This window comes from Hemitrygon akajei, chromosome 30 (assembly GCF_048418815.1).
Source record: "Hemitrygon akajei chromosome 30, sHemAka1.3, whole genome shotgun sequence".
NCBI classification, from domain to species: Eukaryota; Metazoa; Chordata; class Chondrichthyes; order Myliobatiformes; family Dasyatidae; genus Hemitrygon; species Hemitrygon akajei.
The window spans coordinates 5,050,917-5,064,395 of NC_133153.1; the positions used below are offsets into that span (position 1 = coordinate 5,050,917).

The 13,479-nt window shown below is 40.5% G+C and overlaps 1 protein-coding gene across 6 annotated transcripts in view; it reads left to right on the plus strand.

The window, feature by feature from the left end:
- Window positions 1–13,479, plus strand: part of tex9 (testis expressed 9) — a 91,940-nt gene that overhangs the window by 39,334 nt on the left and 39,127 nt on the right. For all 6 annotated transcript variants that reach the window (XM_073032886.1, XM_073032885.1, XM_073032888.1 and 3 more), the window contains 2 exons: window positions 1,490–1,566; window positions 8,833–9,005. In XM_073032886.1, coding sequence (XP_072888987.1) covers window positions 1,490–1,566; window positions 8,833–9,005 — 250 coding nt within the window. The remainder of the gene's footprint in view (window positions 1–1,489; window positions 1,567–8,832; window positions 9,006–13,479) is intronic.

Below are 13,479 nucleotides of genomic sequence, written 5' to 3' on the forward strand. Positions count from 1 at the left end.
CCAGTGACAGACCGCCCCCATGCCAGGTTGATGTCGATCTAGTGACTCCCGTACTATCCGTGCCGGATTGATGGCGAGCTCGCAACTCGACCTCGTTTTTAAAAAAACACTGCCACCTCCAGTTTAAATTCCCACGCAGAATATTGTGGAGGATCAAATACAGTATCCAAACCCAGCACACCCCCCACTTGTCCCATTTAACCTGTCTCAGTGCAGACCTGGGGAATTCAGTGTGGTGGTCCTTAGGACCCAGCGGACCTCGGGAGCCGGCGGAGGTCGGGACTCGCCGCCCCCAGTGTTTCTGTTCCGTTGGGAAGCGATCGCGATTGAAAATAAAGTGGAAATAATAAAGCGTTTGGGAAGAGGTGAAATGCTATCGGTCATGGTAAAGCGTTAGGCTATAGTTGGTCAACGATTGGAACAATTTTAAAGGATAAAGTGAGAATAATGGAGCATGTGAAAGGCCCTGTCCCGATGAAAGCTACAATTATTACTAGGCAACACAGTGGTTTAATTACTGGAATACATAGGTTTCTTAAGTGTTTTATATGCATAGAAAGGTAAAATATATACTATATACTAAGACAAACGTTTGACTAACTGACGCTAAATAATATTGGATGTAATTGTTCCAACTTACACACAAATCCAACTTAAAGACAGACTCAGAAACGGAACTCGTATGTATCCATTTGTAGATCTAAATATGTTAATTACAATGGTGGTATAGCGGTTAAAACTCCTCTTCACAACTCAAACAACCTGGCTTATTTTCTGACCCTGGGAACTGTCTGTGTGGAATTTCCAAATCATTATGCTGGTTTCTACATTTCCTTCCACTTGTCAAAACATGCTAGGTGGTTAACTGGCTTCAATAAAATTTGTGTAAATAGGTGGCAAAAAGAGTCAGAGGAATTTGTATATATGTATACATGTGTGTATGTGTATGCGTATATACTATATACACACAAATACATACACACTGTAGGTGGTCTAAGTATTGGTGCAAATAGCTCTCCTAGATACATTTTAAAAATGTCATTTCTTCTAATCCTTTCATACTAAAGTGATCCCAGTTAATCTTGGGGAATGGAACCTCTCTGCTACGATAATCCTGTTCGTTCTACTCCTCTCTGACATGTCTACATATCTGTTCTCCATCTCCTGCTGAGACACCAGTAGTATGATACAGTACTAGCAAAGTGATTGTCTATTTCCTTTCATACTCTACAGTATCATTTGTAGAGCCTCTGGGCCACCCTTATTACTGCAGTGATGGACTCCTTTATCAGTAATGCAGTGGCCGCTCCTCAACGTGCTTGAAACTTAAATTATTTAACTGCATTAATTTGTACCACATAGTTCTCCTCATTGATGACTTGCCTATATGTTACTTTTGTGCTTTGTGAATGCATTTGGTGTTGTATGCAGCTAGATGGACAACTGATAATGTTTTGTAATAATTTTTGTTCCAAATTATGTGCTGCAGAACAAAAGTAAGATTGGATTGAGGAACATAGAGCAAAGCAGATCATGTTCTGCAAATAAAGGGAAGAAAATTACAAGGTAAAGTCTTCTGCACATTTTGTGCCATAAACCTATAATAGCACTGAGTGTTCAAAAGAATTCCTACAAGCAAGGCATTATATGAGCAACATCTATTGAAGTTTATACATATAGAGCATAAATCATAACCATGTGGTACTAAATATTCTCTATTTTTATTTAACATCCATATAGCCTGTGCAAACTAAATTTGAGATGCCAGAAACTGGAATAGTTGCAAATTATTTAGGCTCATTTCACCCTTTAAGCCTGTTTTATCAATCATTAAGATCGTTGCTGATTTGTGATTTAGCTCCACGTACCACATTCTCCCTTCACCCTTTCATACTTTTAATCTATCTAGTATCAATTGTCATTGCAAAAAACAAATCCCAATTTCTATCACCCCCTGCAAATAGCAGTTTCCTAATTTCCTTTCTGAATGGCCTGGCTCTAATATTAAATACTACACTCTCCCATCATTGACTTCCTAATGTTGTTGCTCTTAGTATCTCAGAAAACTTTTAATACCTGAAAGCATGCTGCTTAGGAATTGTTCTTTTTTCTTCATCACCACATGTCTCAAGCTCATTTATTTCTGGAGTGAAGTACAATTTTTACCATTTCTGAGTTGATTTACATACTCTTAAAATTCATTTAAATTCCCTTTTGTACTGAGATGGCATCATTCCTCAACATTTGGAGTGTTGCCCATAAGGTAGTTTGTTGTTTTAAGCCGTGCCAGTCTAAGTCACTGTGGAACAATAGTGTTTTCTTTGCACTGTGTCCTCTGCAATTGTTCTGTTTAAAGCAGGTGCCAGCCCAGCATTGATAACCTGACACAGGAAAACTTCTTTAACTTTGAACATAGAAATCTACAACACATTACAGGCCCTTCGGCCCACAATGTTTTGCCAGCCATATAACCTACTCTAGAAACTACCTGGAATTTCCCTAGCGCATAGCCCTCTATATTCCTAAAGTCCATGTACCTATCAAAGAGGCTCTTAAAAGACCCTGTTGTATCCATGTTCACTACTGCTGCCAGCAGTGCATTCCATGCACCCACCACTCTCTGTGTGAAAAACTTACCCCTGACATCCCCTCGGTGCCTATTTCCAAGCACCTTAAAACTATGCCCTCTCATGTTAGCCATTTCTTCCCTGGGAAAAAGTCTCTGGCTATCCACATGATCAATTCCCCTCATCACCTTAAACACTTTTATCAGGTCACCTCTCATCCTTCGTTGCTCCAAGGAGAAAAGGCCAAGTTCACTTAACCTATTCTCATAAGTTACGCCATCCAATCCAGGCAACATCCTTGTAAAGTTCCTCAGCACGCTCTCGATAGTATCCACATCCTTCCTGTAGTGAGGTGACCAGAACTGAACACAGTATTCCAAATGCTGTCTGACCAAGGTCTTGTATAGCTGTAAGGTTATCTCACAGCTCTTGAACCCAATCCCATGGTTGATGAATGCCTACACACCATATGCTTTCTTGACAGCACTGTCAACCTGTGCAGCAGCTTTGACACGGACCCCAAGATCTCTCAGATCCTCCACAGTGCCATTAATATTATATTCTGTCTTCAAATCTGACTTACCAAAATGAACCACTTCACTCATCTGAAGTTCTGCATCCCACTGTAACCTCTGACAACCCTAACTTTGTTAAAGTTACTTATTTCTTTAAGTTTCAGTAGTACTATTGTAATCTGATTCAGAAGTTTGTGCTCTTTATTGAACATCTTTGGCTTGTAAGAACTCAGTATCAATAGTATATTTTGTAACAAGATGATTATTCATTGAAATCTGCTACAAGCGTATTCCAAATAAAGCAATTTATTTATGGCTTTATTTTGTTCTACAGCCCTTGTAAAACAAACATTTTTTGGAAAGAGTGCGATTTGGGAAATACAAAATGACTATGGTTTAATATGTCAAAATATTAAAGACTAGCCAAGTACGATAAATAAGGGAAAATGATGCTGTGGCACATCAGTTTTCATTCTGTAAATTTGAATGCGATTGATTATAACCATATAACAATTACAGCACGGAAACAGGCCATCTCAGCCCTTCTAGTCCATGCCAAACGCTTACTCTCACCTAGTCCCACTGACCCGCACTCAGCCCATAACCTCCTTTCTTGTCCATATACCTATCCAATTTTACTTTAAATGACAATACCGAACCTGCCTCTACCACTTCTACTGGAAGCTCCTTCCACACAGCTACCATTCTGAGTAAAGAAATTCCCCCTCGTATTACCCTTAAACTTCTGCCCCCTAACTCTCAACTCATGCCCTCTTGTTTGAATCTCCCCTACACTCAATGGAAAAAGCCTATCCACGTCAACTCGATCTATCCCCCTCATAATTTTAAATACCTCTATCAAGTCCCCCCCTCAACTTTCTACGCTCCAAAGAATAAAGACCTAACTTGTTCAACCTTTCCCTGTAACTTATATGCTGAAACCCAGGTAACATTCTAGTAAATCTTCTCTGTACTCTCTCTATTTTGTTGACATCTTTCCTATAATTCGGTGACCAGAACTGTACACAATACTCCAGATTCGGTCTTACCAATGCCTTGTACAATTTTAATATTACATCCCAACTCCTATACTCAATGCTCTGATTTATAAAGGCCAGCATACCAAAAGCTTTCTTCACCACCCTATCCACATGAGATTCCACCTTCAGGGAACTATGCACCATTATTCCTAGATCATTCTGTTCTACTGCATTCTTCAATGCCCTACCATTTACCATGTACCATGTACGTCCTATTTGGATTATTCCTACCAAAATATAGCACTTCACACTTATCAGCATTAAACTCCATCTGCCATCATTCAGCCTACTCTTCCAACTGGCCTAAATCTCTCTGCAAGCTTTGAAAACCTACTTCATTATCCACCACGCCACCTATCTTAGTATCATCTGCATACTTACTAATCCAATTTACCACCCCATCATCCAGATCATTAATGTATATGACAAACAACACTGGACCCAGTACAGATCCCTGAGGCACACCACTAGTCACCGGCCTCCAACCTGACAAACAGTTATCCACCACTACTCTCTGGCATCTCCCATCCAGCCCACTGTTGAATCCATTTTACTACTTCAGTATTAATACCTAAAGATTGAACCTTCCTAACTAACCTTCCATGTGGAACCTTGTCAAAGGCCTTACTGAAGTCCATATAGACAACATCCACTGCTTTACTCTCGTCAATTTTCCTCGTGACTTCTTCAAAATATTCAATAAGATTTGTCAAACATGACCTTCCACGCACAAATCCATGTTGACTGTTCATAATCAGACCCTGTCTATCCAGATAATTATATATACATCTCTAAGAATACTTTCCATTAATTTACCCACCACTGACGTCAAACTGACAGGCCTATAATTGCTAGGTCTACTCTTAGAACCCTTTTTAAACAACAGAACCACATGAGTAATATGCCAATCCTCTGGCACCATCCCCGTTTCTAATGACATTTGAAATATTTCTGTCAGAGCCCCTGCTATTTCTACACTAACTTCCCTCAAGGTCCTAGGAAATATCCTGTCAGGACCCGGAGATTTATCCACTTTTATATTCCTTAACAGCGCCAGTACTTCCTCCTCTTTAATCGTCATGGTTTCCATAACTTCCCTACTTGTTTCCCTTACCTTACACAATTCAATATCCTTCTCCTAAGAAAAGAAATTGTTCAAAATCTCCCCCATCTCTTTCAGCATCACACATAGCTGTCCACTCTGATTCTCTAAGGGACCAATTTTATCCCTCACTATCCTTTTGCTATTAATATAACTGTAGAAACCCTTTGGATCTATTTTCACCTTACTTGCCAACCTCGTATCTTCTTTTAGCTTTTCTAATTTATTTCTTAAGATTCTTCTTACATTCTTTATGTTCCTCGAGTACCTCATTTACTCCATGCTGCCTATATTTATTGCAGATATCTCTCTTTTTCCTAACCAAGTTTCCAATATCCCTTGAAAACCATGGCTCTCTCAAACTTTTAACCTTTCCTTTCAACCTAATAGGAACATAAAGATTCTGTACCCTCAAAATTTCACCTTTAAATGACCTCCATTTCTCTATTACATCCTTCCCATAAAACAAATTGTCCTAATCCACTCCTTCTAAATCCTTTCGCATCTCCTCAAAGTTAGCCTTTCTCCAATCAAAAATCCCAACCCTGGGTCCAAGTCCTATCCTTCTCCATAATTATATTGAAACTAATGGCATTGTGGTCACTGGACCCGAAGTGCTCCCCAACACATACCTCCGTCACCTGGCCTATTTCATTCCCTAACAGAAGATCCAACACTGCCCCTTCTCTATTTGGTACCTCTATGTATTGCTGCAAAAAACTATCCTGCACACATTTTACAAACTCCAAACCATCCATCCCTTTTACAGTATGGGCTTCCCAGTCTATGTGTGGAAAATTAATATCTCCCACAATCACAACCCTGTGCTTACTACAATTATCTGCTATCTCCTTGCAAATTTGCTCCTTCAATTCTCGCTCCCCATTAGGTGGTCTATAATACACCCCTATAAGTGTTATTACACCTTTCCCATTCCTCAATTCCACCCAAATAGTCTCCCAAGACGAGCCCTCTAATCTATCCTGCCAGAGCACCGCTGTAATTTTTTCTCTGACAAGCAACGCAACACCTCCCCCTCTTGCCCCTCCAATTCTATCACACCTGAAGCAATGAAATCCAGGAATATTCATCACAGCCCTCCTACAACCATGTTTCACTAATAGCTACAACATCATATTTCCAGGTATCAATCCATGCTCTAAGCTCATCCACCTTTCTTACAATGCTCCTAGCATTAAAATAGATGCATTTAAGAACTTCTCCACCTCTTCCTCTCTGTTTATCTCTAACAGTACAAAGAACTTTACTATCTTTTTCTTCCTTCTCCCATACGTCTGTTCCTACACTCTGGTTCCCCTCCCCCCTCATATCTAGTTTAAATCCACTGGAGCCTCTCTAGCAAACCTGCCTGCAAGAATATTTGCCCCCTCCAGTTCAGATATAAAACGTCCCACCGGAACAGGTCCCACCTTCCCTGGAAAATTGCCCAATTATCTATAAATCTGAAGCCCTCCCTCCTGCACCATGTCTTCAGCCACGTGTTGATCTGCACTATCTTACTATTTCTAAACCCACCTGCACGTGGCACTGGTAGCAATCCTGAGATTGCTATCCTGGAGGTTCTGTCCTTTAACTTGGCACCTAGCTCCCTAAACTCACCTTTCAGGACCTCCTCACTCTTCCTACCCACATCATTGGTCTCTACATGGACCACGACATCCAGCTGCTCACCCTCCCTCTTGAGAATACTGAGCACTCGATCCGAGATATCGCGGACCCTGGCACCAGGGAGGCAACAGACCATCCGGGATTCTCCATCTCTTCCACATAACCTCCTATCTGTCCCCATAACTATCGAATCCCCTATCACTACTGCTCTCCTCTTTTCCCTCCTTCCCTTCTGAGCTGAGGGTCCAGTCTCGGTGCCAGAGACACAACCACTGCAACTTGTCCCTGGTAGGTCATCCCCACCAACAGTATCCAAAACGGTTTACTTATTGTTGATGGGAACAGCCACAGGGGTGCTCTGCTCTTCCTGTCTATTCCCCTTCCCTCTCCTGACAGTCACCCAACTACCTGTCTCTTGACTCCTAGGGGTGATTATCTCCCTGAAACTCCTGTCTATTTCTGCCTCTGCCTCCCAAATGATCCGAAGTTCATCCAGCTCCAGGTCCAGTTCCCTAACATGGTTTGTCAGGAGCTGCAGCTGGATGCACCTTTTACAGGTGCTCACCCTGATTTCCCACATGCTGCAAACGGAGCACTCGACTGCCCTAACTGCTGCCTCCATTACCTACCCCTAATCTAATTAGATTAATTAAAGGAGATTACCCAGCCTTACCTCACCTGGAGTGAAGCTCGTACTCAGCTTCTGCTCGCTTTTTAAATTCTCCTGCTGCCACACGGGCGAACTTTCACGCACCTGCGCAGTCTAGCCTCTTTGCCCTGATCAGTTAAAAAAGAAACAGCTTCTGTTCGAGCTTCTTTTACCTCTTCCCTCTCCACCTCTTGCTGCGATTTAAATAACTGTTGAAAACTTCCTCTCCTTTTTAAACCTTTGGCGCACTACGTCATGCGCCTGTGCAGTCTAGCCCCTTTGCCCCGATCAGTTTAAAAAAACACAGCTTCTCTCTGAGCTTCTTTTACCTCTTTCCTCTTCACCTCTTGCTGTGATTTAAAATGGGATTATCATTTATGTTCTTAGATGTTTTCATGAGTGCATTGTCACTTTAAATAATTTAATGATTAAACCAATAGAGGTGCAGTAAATGTTATATCCAAGTGAGCATTAATTTATTATTTTTGATTGATTAAAATTTGTTTTTTTGGTGTGTTTTAATATTATATACAGTAGATTCTGGTTAATTGGGCAGTTGCTTATTTGGGACATCTCCTAAAAAACAAAACAAATTGAGAAAATAGCTGGGATTCCCTTGTTTATTCAGAACACTACATTGCCAAAAGTTTCTAACTAATATCAGTCACTTGTATGTTGTGATTGACATTAGACACTACACCATGTTTAGAACAGTTTTTAAATAGCATCACTTACATATGTTTGTGTTTAGAAAGCAGTGGTTTTTGTCACTGATGGTTGGTGAGAAATGAGCAGTATGACAACTGGGAACTGTTTTGTTTACCGTGGTTTCAAGCATTCAGACTTAGATGCCAGACATGGCCGGGAGTGAAAATTAAACAACTTCACTACTTCAACAAGTTAGGAACTATGAAGAAATGAATGTTACAATAAAAATGAAGAATTGGATGATGCAGTTGCCAATAACATTGTTTGAAGGCAGTCCATTATCTACACCAGGCGTCTGCACTGATTTTGTTCATTTGGTCAATCAAAAGAACACAGCAGCATATACTGAATTAATTCCTCCATCAATGACTTTTAGGAAATAACACACAACTTTATGGTACTGTATTAGTTTTGGTAATGTTCTAATCTGATCTGTATTTCATTTAAATACATTATTTGTTACTCAGTTAAAGAGTATTTTTGTCTTTATCTCTTTTTAACTATTTCCTTGAAACTGGTCCCAATGTGTCCCAATTAACCATAAACCATTAACTAGTTTCAGCAGAGAAATTTCTTTACTGAACTGAAAAGAAAATAAGTGCCCGTGTTTTTAAAATTTCAGTGCTAAACATAAAACTGTTGAATTGCATATGGCTGACGATGTTGCGGTTTTAGAGGACTTTTCCAATTTCTCCCTTGCAAAGACAATTAGCAAAATTGAAGGTCAGCTGGAAGATGGAGCTCCTGCTGATACAGAAAATGTGATGCCCAGCACTGGCAATGAAATGAGCACAGGTGGGACTGAACTCAATGTTTTGCTCTTTATGTTACATAATTAAGTTGTTTAAAACTGCATCATTATTAGAAGAAAAAAAAGTATTTTTGTGAAGTATGTTGACCGATACGATTTCAGTTATTAACACTGACAGGAAGCATTTAGAAAAAAAAGCAAATATTGTGCCATAAATTTAAATTTTGTAGAATGTAAAATTTGGCTCATAATTTCTGGATTGAAAACCTGTAAACTGACTTCATGGGTTTAATTAAGCAGTGTAACTTCTGGAGTAATTGTTAGTTCAACTATACTGATTTCAATGGTTGGCAAGATGTTAGAGTCCATTATTAAGGATGAGATTTCAGAGTACATGGAGGCACATGATGAAATAGGCTGAAGTCAGCATGGTTTCATTAAGAGGAAGTTGTGCCTGAGGAATTTGTTGGAATTCTTTGAGGAAGTAACAGACAGGATAGACAAAGGAGAGTCAATGGGTGCCGTTTACTTGGATTTTCAGAAGGCTAATAGACAAGATAAGAGCCCATGGTATTACTGAAAAGATACTAGCATGGACAGAAGATTAGCTTACTGGCAGGAGGCAAACAGTGGGAATAAAGGGGACCTTTTCTGGTTGGCTGCTGAAGACCAGTGGTGTTCTGCAGAAACTAATTTTGGGTCTGCTACTTTTCACGTTGTATGATCTGGATGACGGAATTGAAGGTTTTGTGGCCAGGTTTGCAGATGAAACAAAGAAAGAGGTAAGGACAAGTAGTGCTGAGGAAGCAGGGAGTCTATAGAAGGAACGATTAGGTGAATGGCAAAGAAGTGGTAGATCAGAATCATGTATTTTATATGTTGTGAAATTTGTTGTTAGATTCTTATTAGGTTATAGGGGAGGATGGTGGACTATAGAATAAAGAAAAGGGGATCCAGAATAAAGTGCTGGGAAAGTTAGGAGAAGAAAAGGGATGAAAGGATAAGCAGACTGGGGAATGGAGAAAAAGTGGGGGGGATGCAGGATATGGGAAGTAATTACTGGAAGGTTGAGAAATTGATATTCATGCCAACAGATTGGTGGCCACCCAGACAGAATATGAAGTGTTGCTTCTCCACCTTAGTGTGGCTTCATTGTGGACTGGAAATTGGATGTCAAATTGAAATAGATAGCAACCCTGAAATCCTGCCTTTTGAGAGGAACAGAGGAAAAGTGCTTGACTAAGCACCTCCTCCCCAGAATCTGCATTGGGTTTTACCAATATAGAGGAGGCCACACAAGGAGCACCAGGAACAACTGAGTCTCACAAATCAAGTGTCATCTCACTTGAAAGGATTGTTTGGGACCCTGAATGGTGGCAAGAAAAGAGGTGAAGGAGCAGGTGTAGCACTTGTCCGGCTTGCAGAGGTAAATGTTAGGAGGGAGATCAGTGGACAAGGAAGACACCTATGGTAGCAGAGAAATAGTGGGTGATGGGAGGATATCCTTAGTGGTAGGATCTCGTTGGAGATGGTAGAAGTTGTGGAGAATGCTGTGCTGGTTACAGAAGCTCATGAGGTGGTAGCTAAGGACAAGAGGAGCCCTATCCCTGTTACAGTGGCAAGAGATGGAGTGAGAATAGATGTGTGGGAAATGGAGGAGAGATGTAAGTGAGGGCAGCATCAATGATGCTGGAAGCGCAACCCAGTGTTTGGGGAAAAAAGTGGATATCTCAGATATCCTATAATAGAAAGCGACACACAGAGACAGAGGAACCGAGAGAAGGGATTAGCTTTTTTACAAGTGACAGGGTGGGAAGAAGTAGTCAAGATAACTGAGAGTCAGTGGGTTTGTAAAATATGTCTGTCTCCAGAGATGGAAGCAAAGAGATCCAGAAAGTGGGGAGATGTGTCAGAGAAGTAAATCTCAGGGCATGGTGGAAGTTGGAGGCAAAGTTGAAGAGGTCAGCATAGGTGCAGGAAGCAGCACCTATAGTAGATGCAATCTAGTCATCAATTTCCCACAGCCCTATGCATTTCGAGTGAGTTGTCCATTTGGTATTTGTGTTTTGAAAGTGTCAAATTCTTTACCCTAAAATGTACAGAGACTCTAATGCTTGGCCCATTCATTTCTTACCTGTTTCTGTAGAATGGCTTTGAATGGTTGAATACACTTCACACTTTTTTCTCTACATTCATCTATTGTATCCTACCTCTTATCCTGAATTTCAATGGCTGTCTCAAGGGATTGATTAGAATTCAATCAATACAGTCTTTGTCTCAACTGTCTAACCTGAGCTCACTTTCTTACGTGCACTTTTGTAATACATTAAAGTCTTCAAATCTCAGTAACCCACTAACCTCAGAGAGAGAATAAGTTATATCCAGCCCCTTTGAAAGGAGAAATCAGTGATATTCATTATTCAATCACAGACAGCAAACTCAGATGTAGCAACCATCTTTGATTCCAGTCTGGAAGGCCGTAATGCACAATTGTTACTGGCTATAGTTATCTTGACAGCCACTGAGATGCCTGCAAGATATACCTCTAGACTTTAGAGAGGAACGCCTTAATGTTCTAGTGGAAGAACTGCTCCTTTTGCACCTTGGTTAGATGAGTGCTCTTGCTTGAACCTATTCTCCCACTTTCTTCTCATAGGTTATTGTCATAGGCAACATGGTATAAATGCCATGAAAATTAGCGTTTTTGCAATAGCAGTACAGTACATTACAAACATGACAAACACAAATTAACATAAACTAATATAAATTACGCATAACTTACGCAAGTGCAAAAAATAAACAACAAATTAAACATTACAGCACTAGGCAAGTTGAGAGAGAAACAGATGTATAGTCCAAACAACACACACAAAATGCTGGTGGAACACAGCAGGCCTGGCAGCATCTATAAGAAGCACTGTCGACGTTCCGGGCCAAGACCCTTCGTCAGGATTAACTGAAGGGAAAGATACTAAGAGATTTGAAAGTAGTGGGGGGAGGGGGAAATGCGAAATGATAGGAGTAGACCGGAGGGGGAGGGATGAAGCTGAGAGCTGGAAAGGTGATTGGCGAAAGTGATACAGAGCTGGAGAAGGAAAAGGATCATGGGACGGGAGGCCTCGGGAGAAAGAAAGGGGGGAGCACCAGAGGGAGATGGAGAACAGGCAGAGTGATGGGCAGAGAGAGAGGAAAAAAAGCAAACAACTAAATATGTCAGGGATGGGGTAAAAAGGGGAGGAGGGGCATTAACAGAAGTTAGAGGAGTCAATGTTCATGCCATCAGGTTGGAGGCTACCCAGCCGGTATATAAAGTGTTGTTCCTCCAACCTGAGTGTGGCTTCATCATGATAGTAGAGGAGGCCATGGATAGACATATCAGAATGGGAATGGGACGTGGAATTAAAATGTGTGGTCACTGGGAGATCCTGCTTTCTCTGGCGGACCGAGCATAGGTGTTCAGCGAAACGGTCTCCCAGTCTGCGTCGGGTCTCACCAATATATAAAAGACCACACTAGGAGCACCGCGGTGCTGCTTGGGGCTGGAAATGTTTCAAATTTTGGAATATATTTTGAGCTAACTTGGGATTGCCATCGTTTATGACTCTGAATTTATGTGCTGCCAGTAAGCAGTCTGTTTTGCACTTGTGCATCATACATATATACTTAACAGTAAAAATTATGACACACCATAAATACAATGAGTGTAGAGTAACAAAAGCAGCACAACAGCTTTGGGAGAATATCTGAATCACTTGTTGAAAAACAACAAACAGCAGGTTTTCAGTCTTCACTTATGATGTCTTGTTGTGGTTACAGAACACTTTTTTTCAGGTTTTATGTAAGGTATAAAAACAACCAGTATTGAGGATTTGTTCTGGTGTTAGATTTTCATCAGCAATGATCTTGACAGATTGATTCATCAATGAATTTCTCTAGTGCTTCATGATCAGCTGAGGCTTTAAAATTTAATGTCATGCCTTTTCTTAAATTTCTGCAACCAGCCTGCAGAATATTCACAATTATCTTCAATTTTCAGTTCATTGTGATAGGTCTTTGCTTGCTTAATGATTAGCGCACAGTTAAGCAACAGATGTTCACTCTGCTGACGAATCCACTGTTTCAGTTAAAACTCAAGATCTCTCATTTTTCCACTTTATGCAGTAATTTTCTACTTTTCATTTCTCAGAACTGTCTGTGGTGCACGGAGTCCCACGCATCACTTGAGAACCTTTTCAGCACTTTGTGGAATTTTCCATTTGTGATGTCATATGAGTGCTCAAAGAAATTTCAAATTTTGGAGGTTTCCAGATTTTGGTTTTTCAGATAAGGGGTACTCAACCTGTATTTATGTATACCAGACGCTCAAATTAGTTTCAGACAATCACGTGTTAATATTCAGCATTACAATGTGGACAGATTGAGAGCTGATGTAGATGTGCAACTCTTCCCTGGTTGTTTCTTTAATGAATTACAAAATCTTTTTGTGTTATAAATATTAGGTAATTTGATAGATCATTG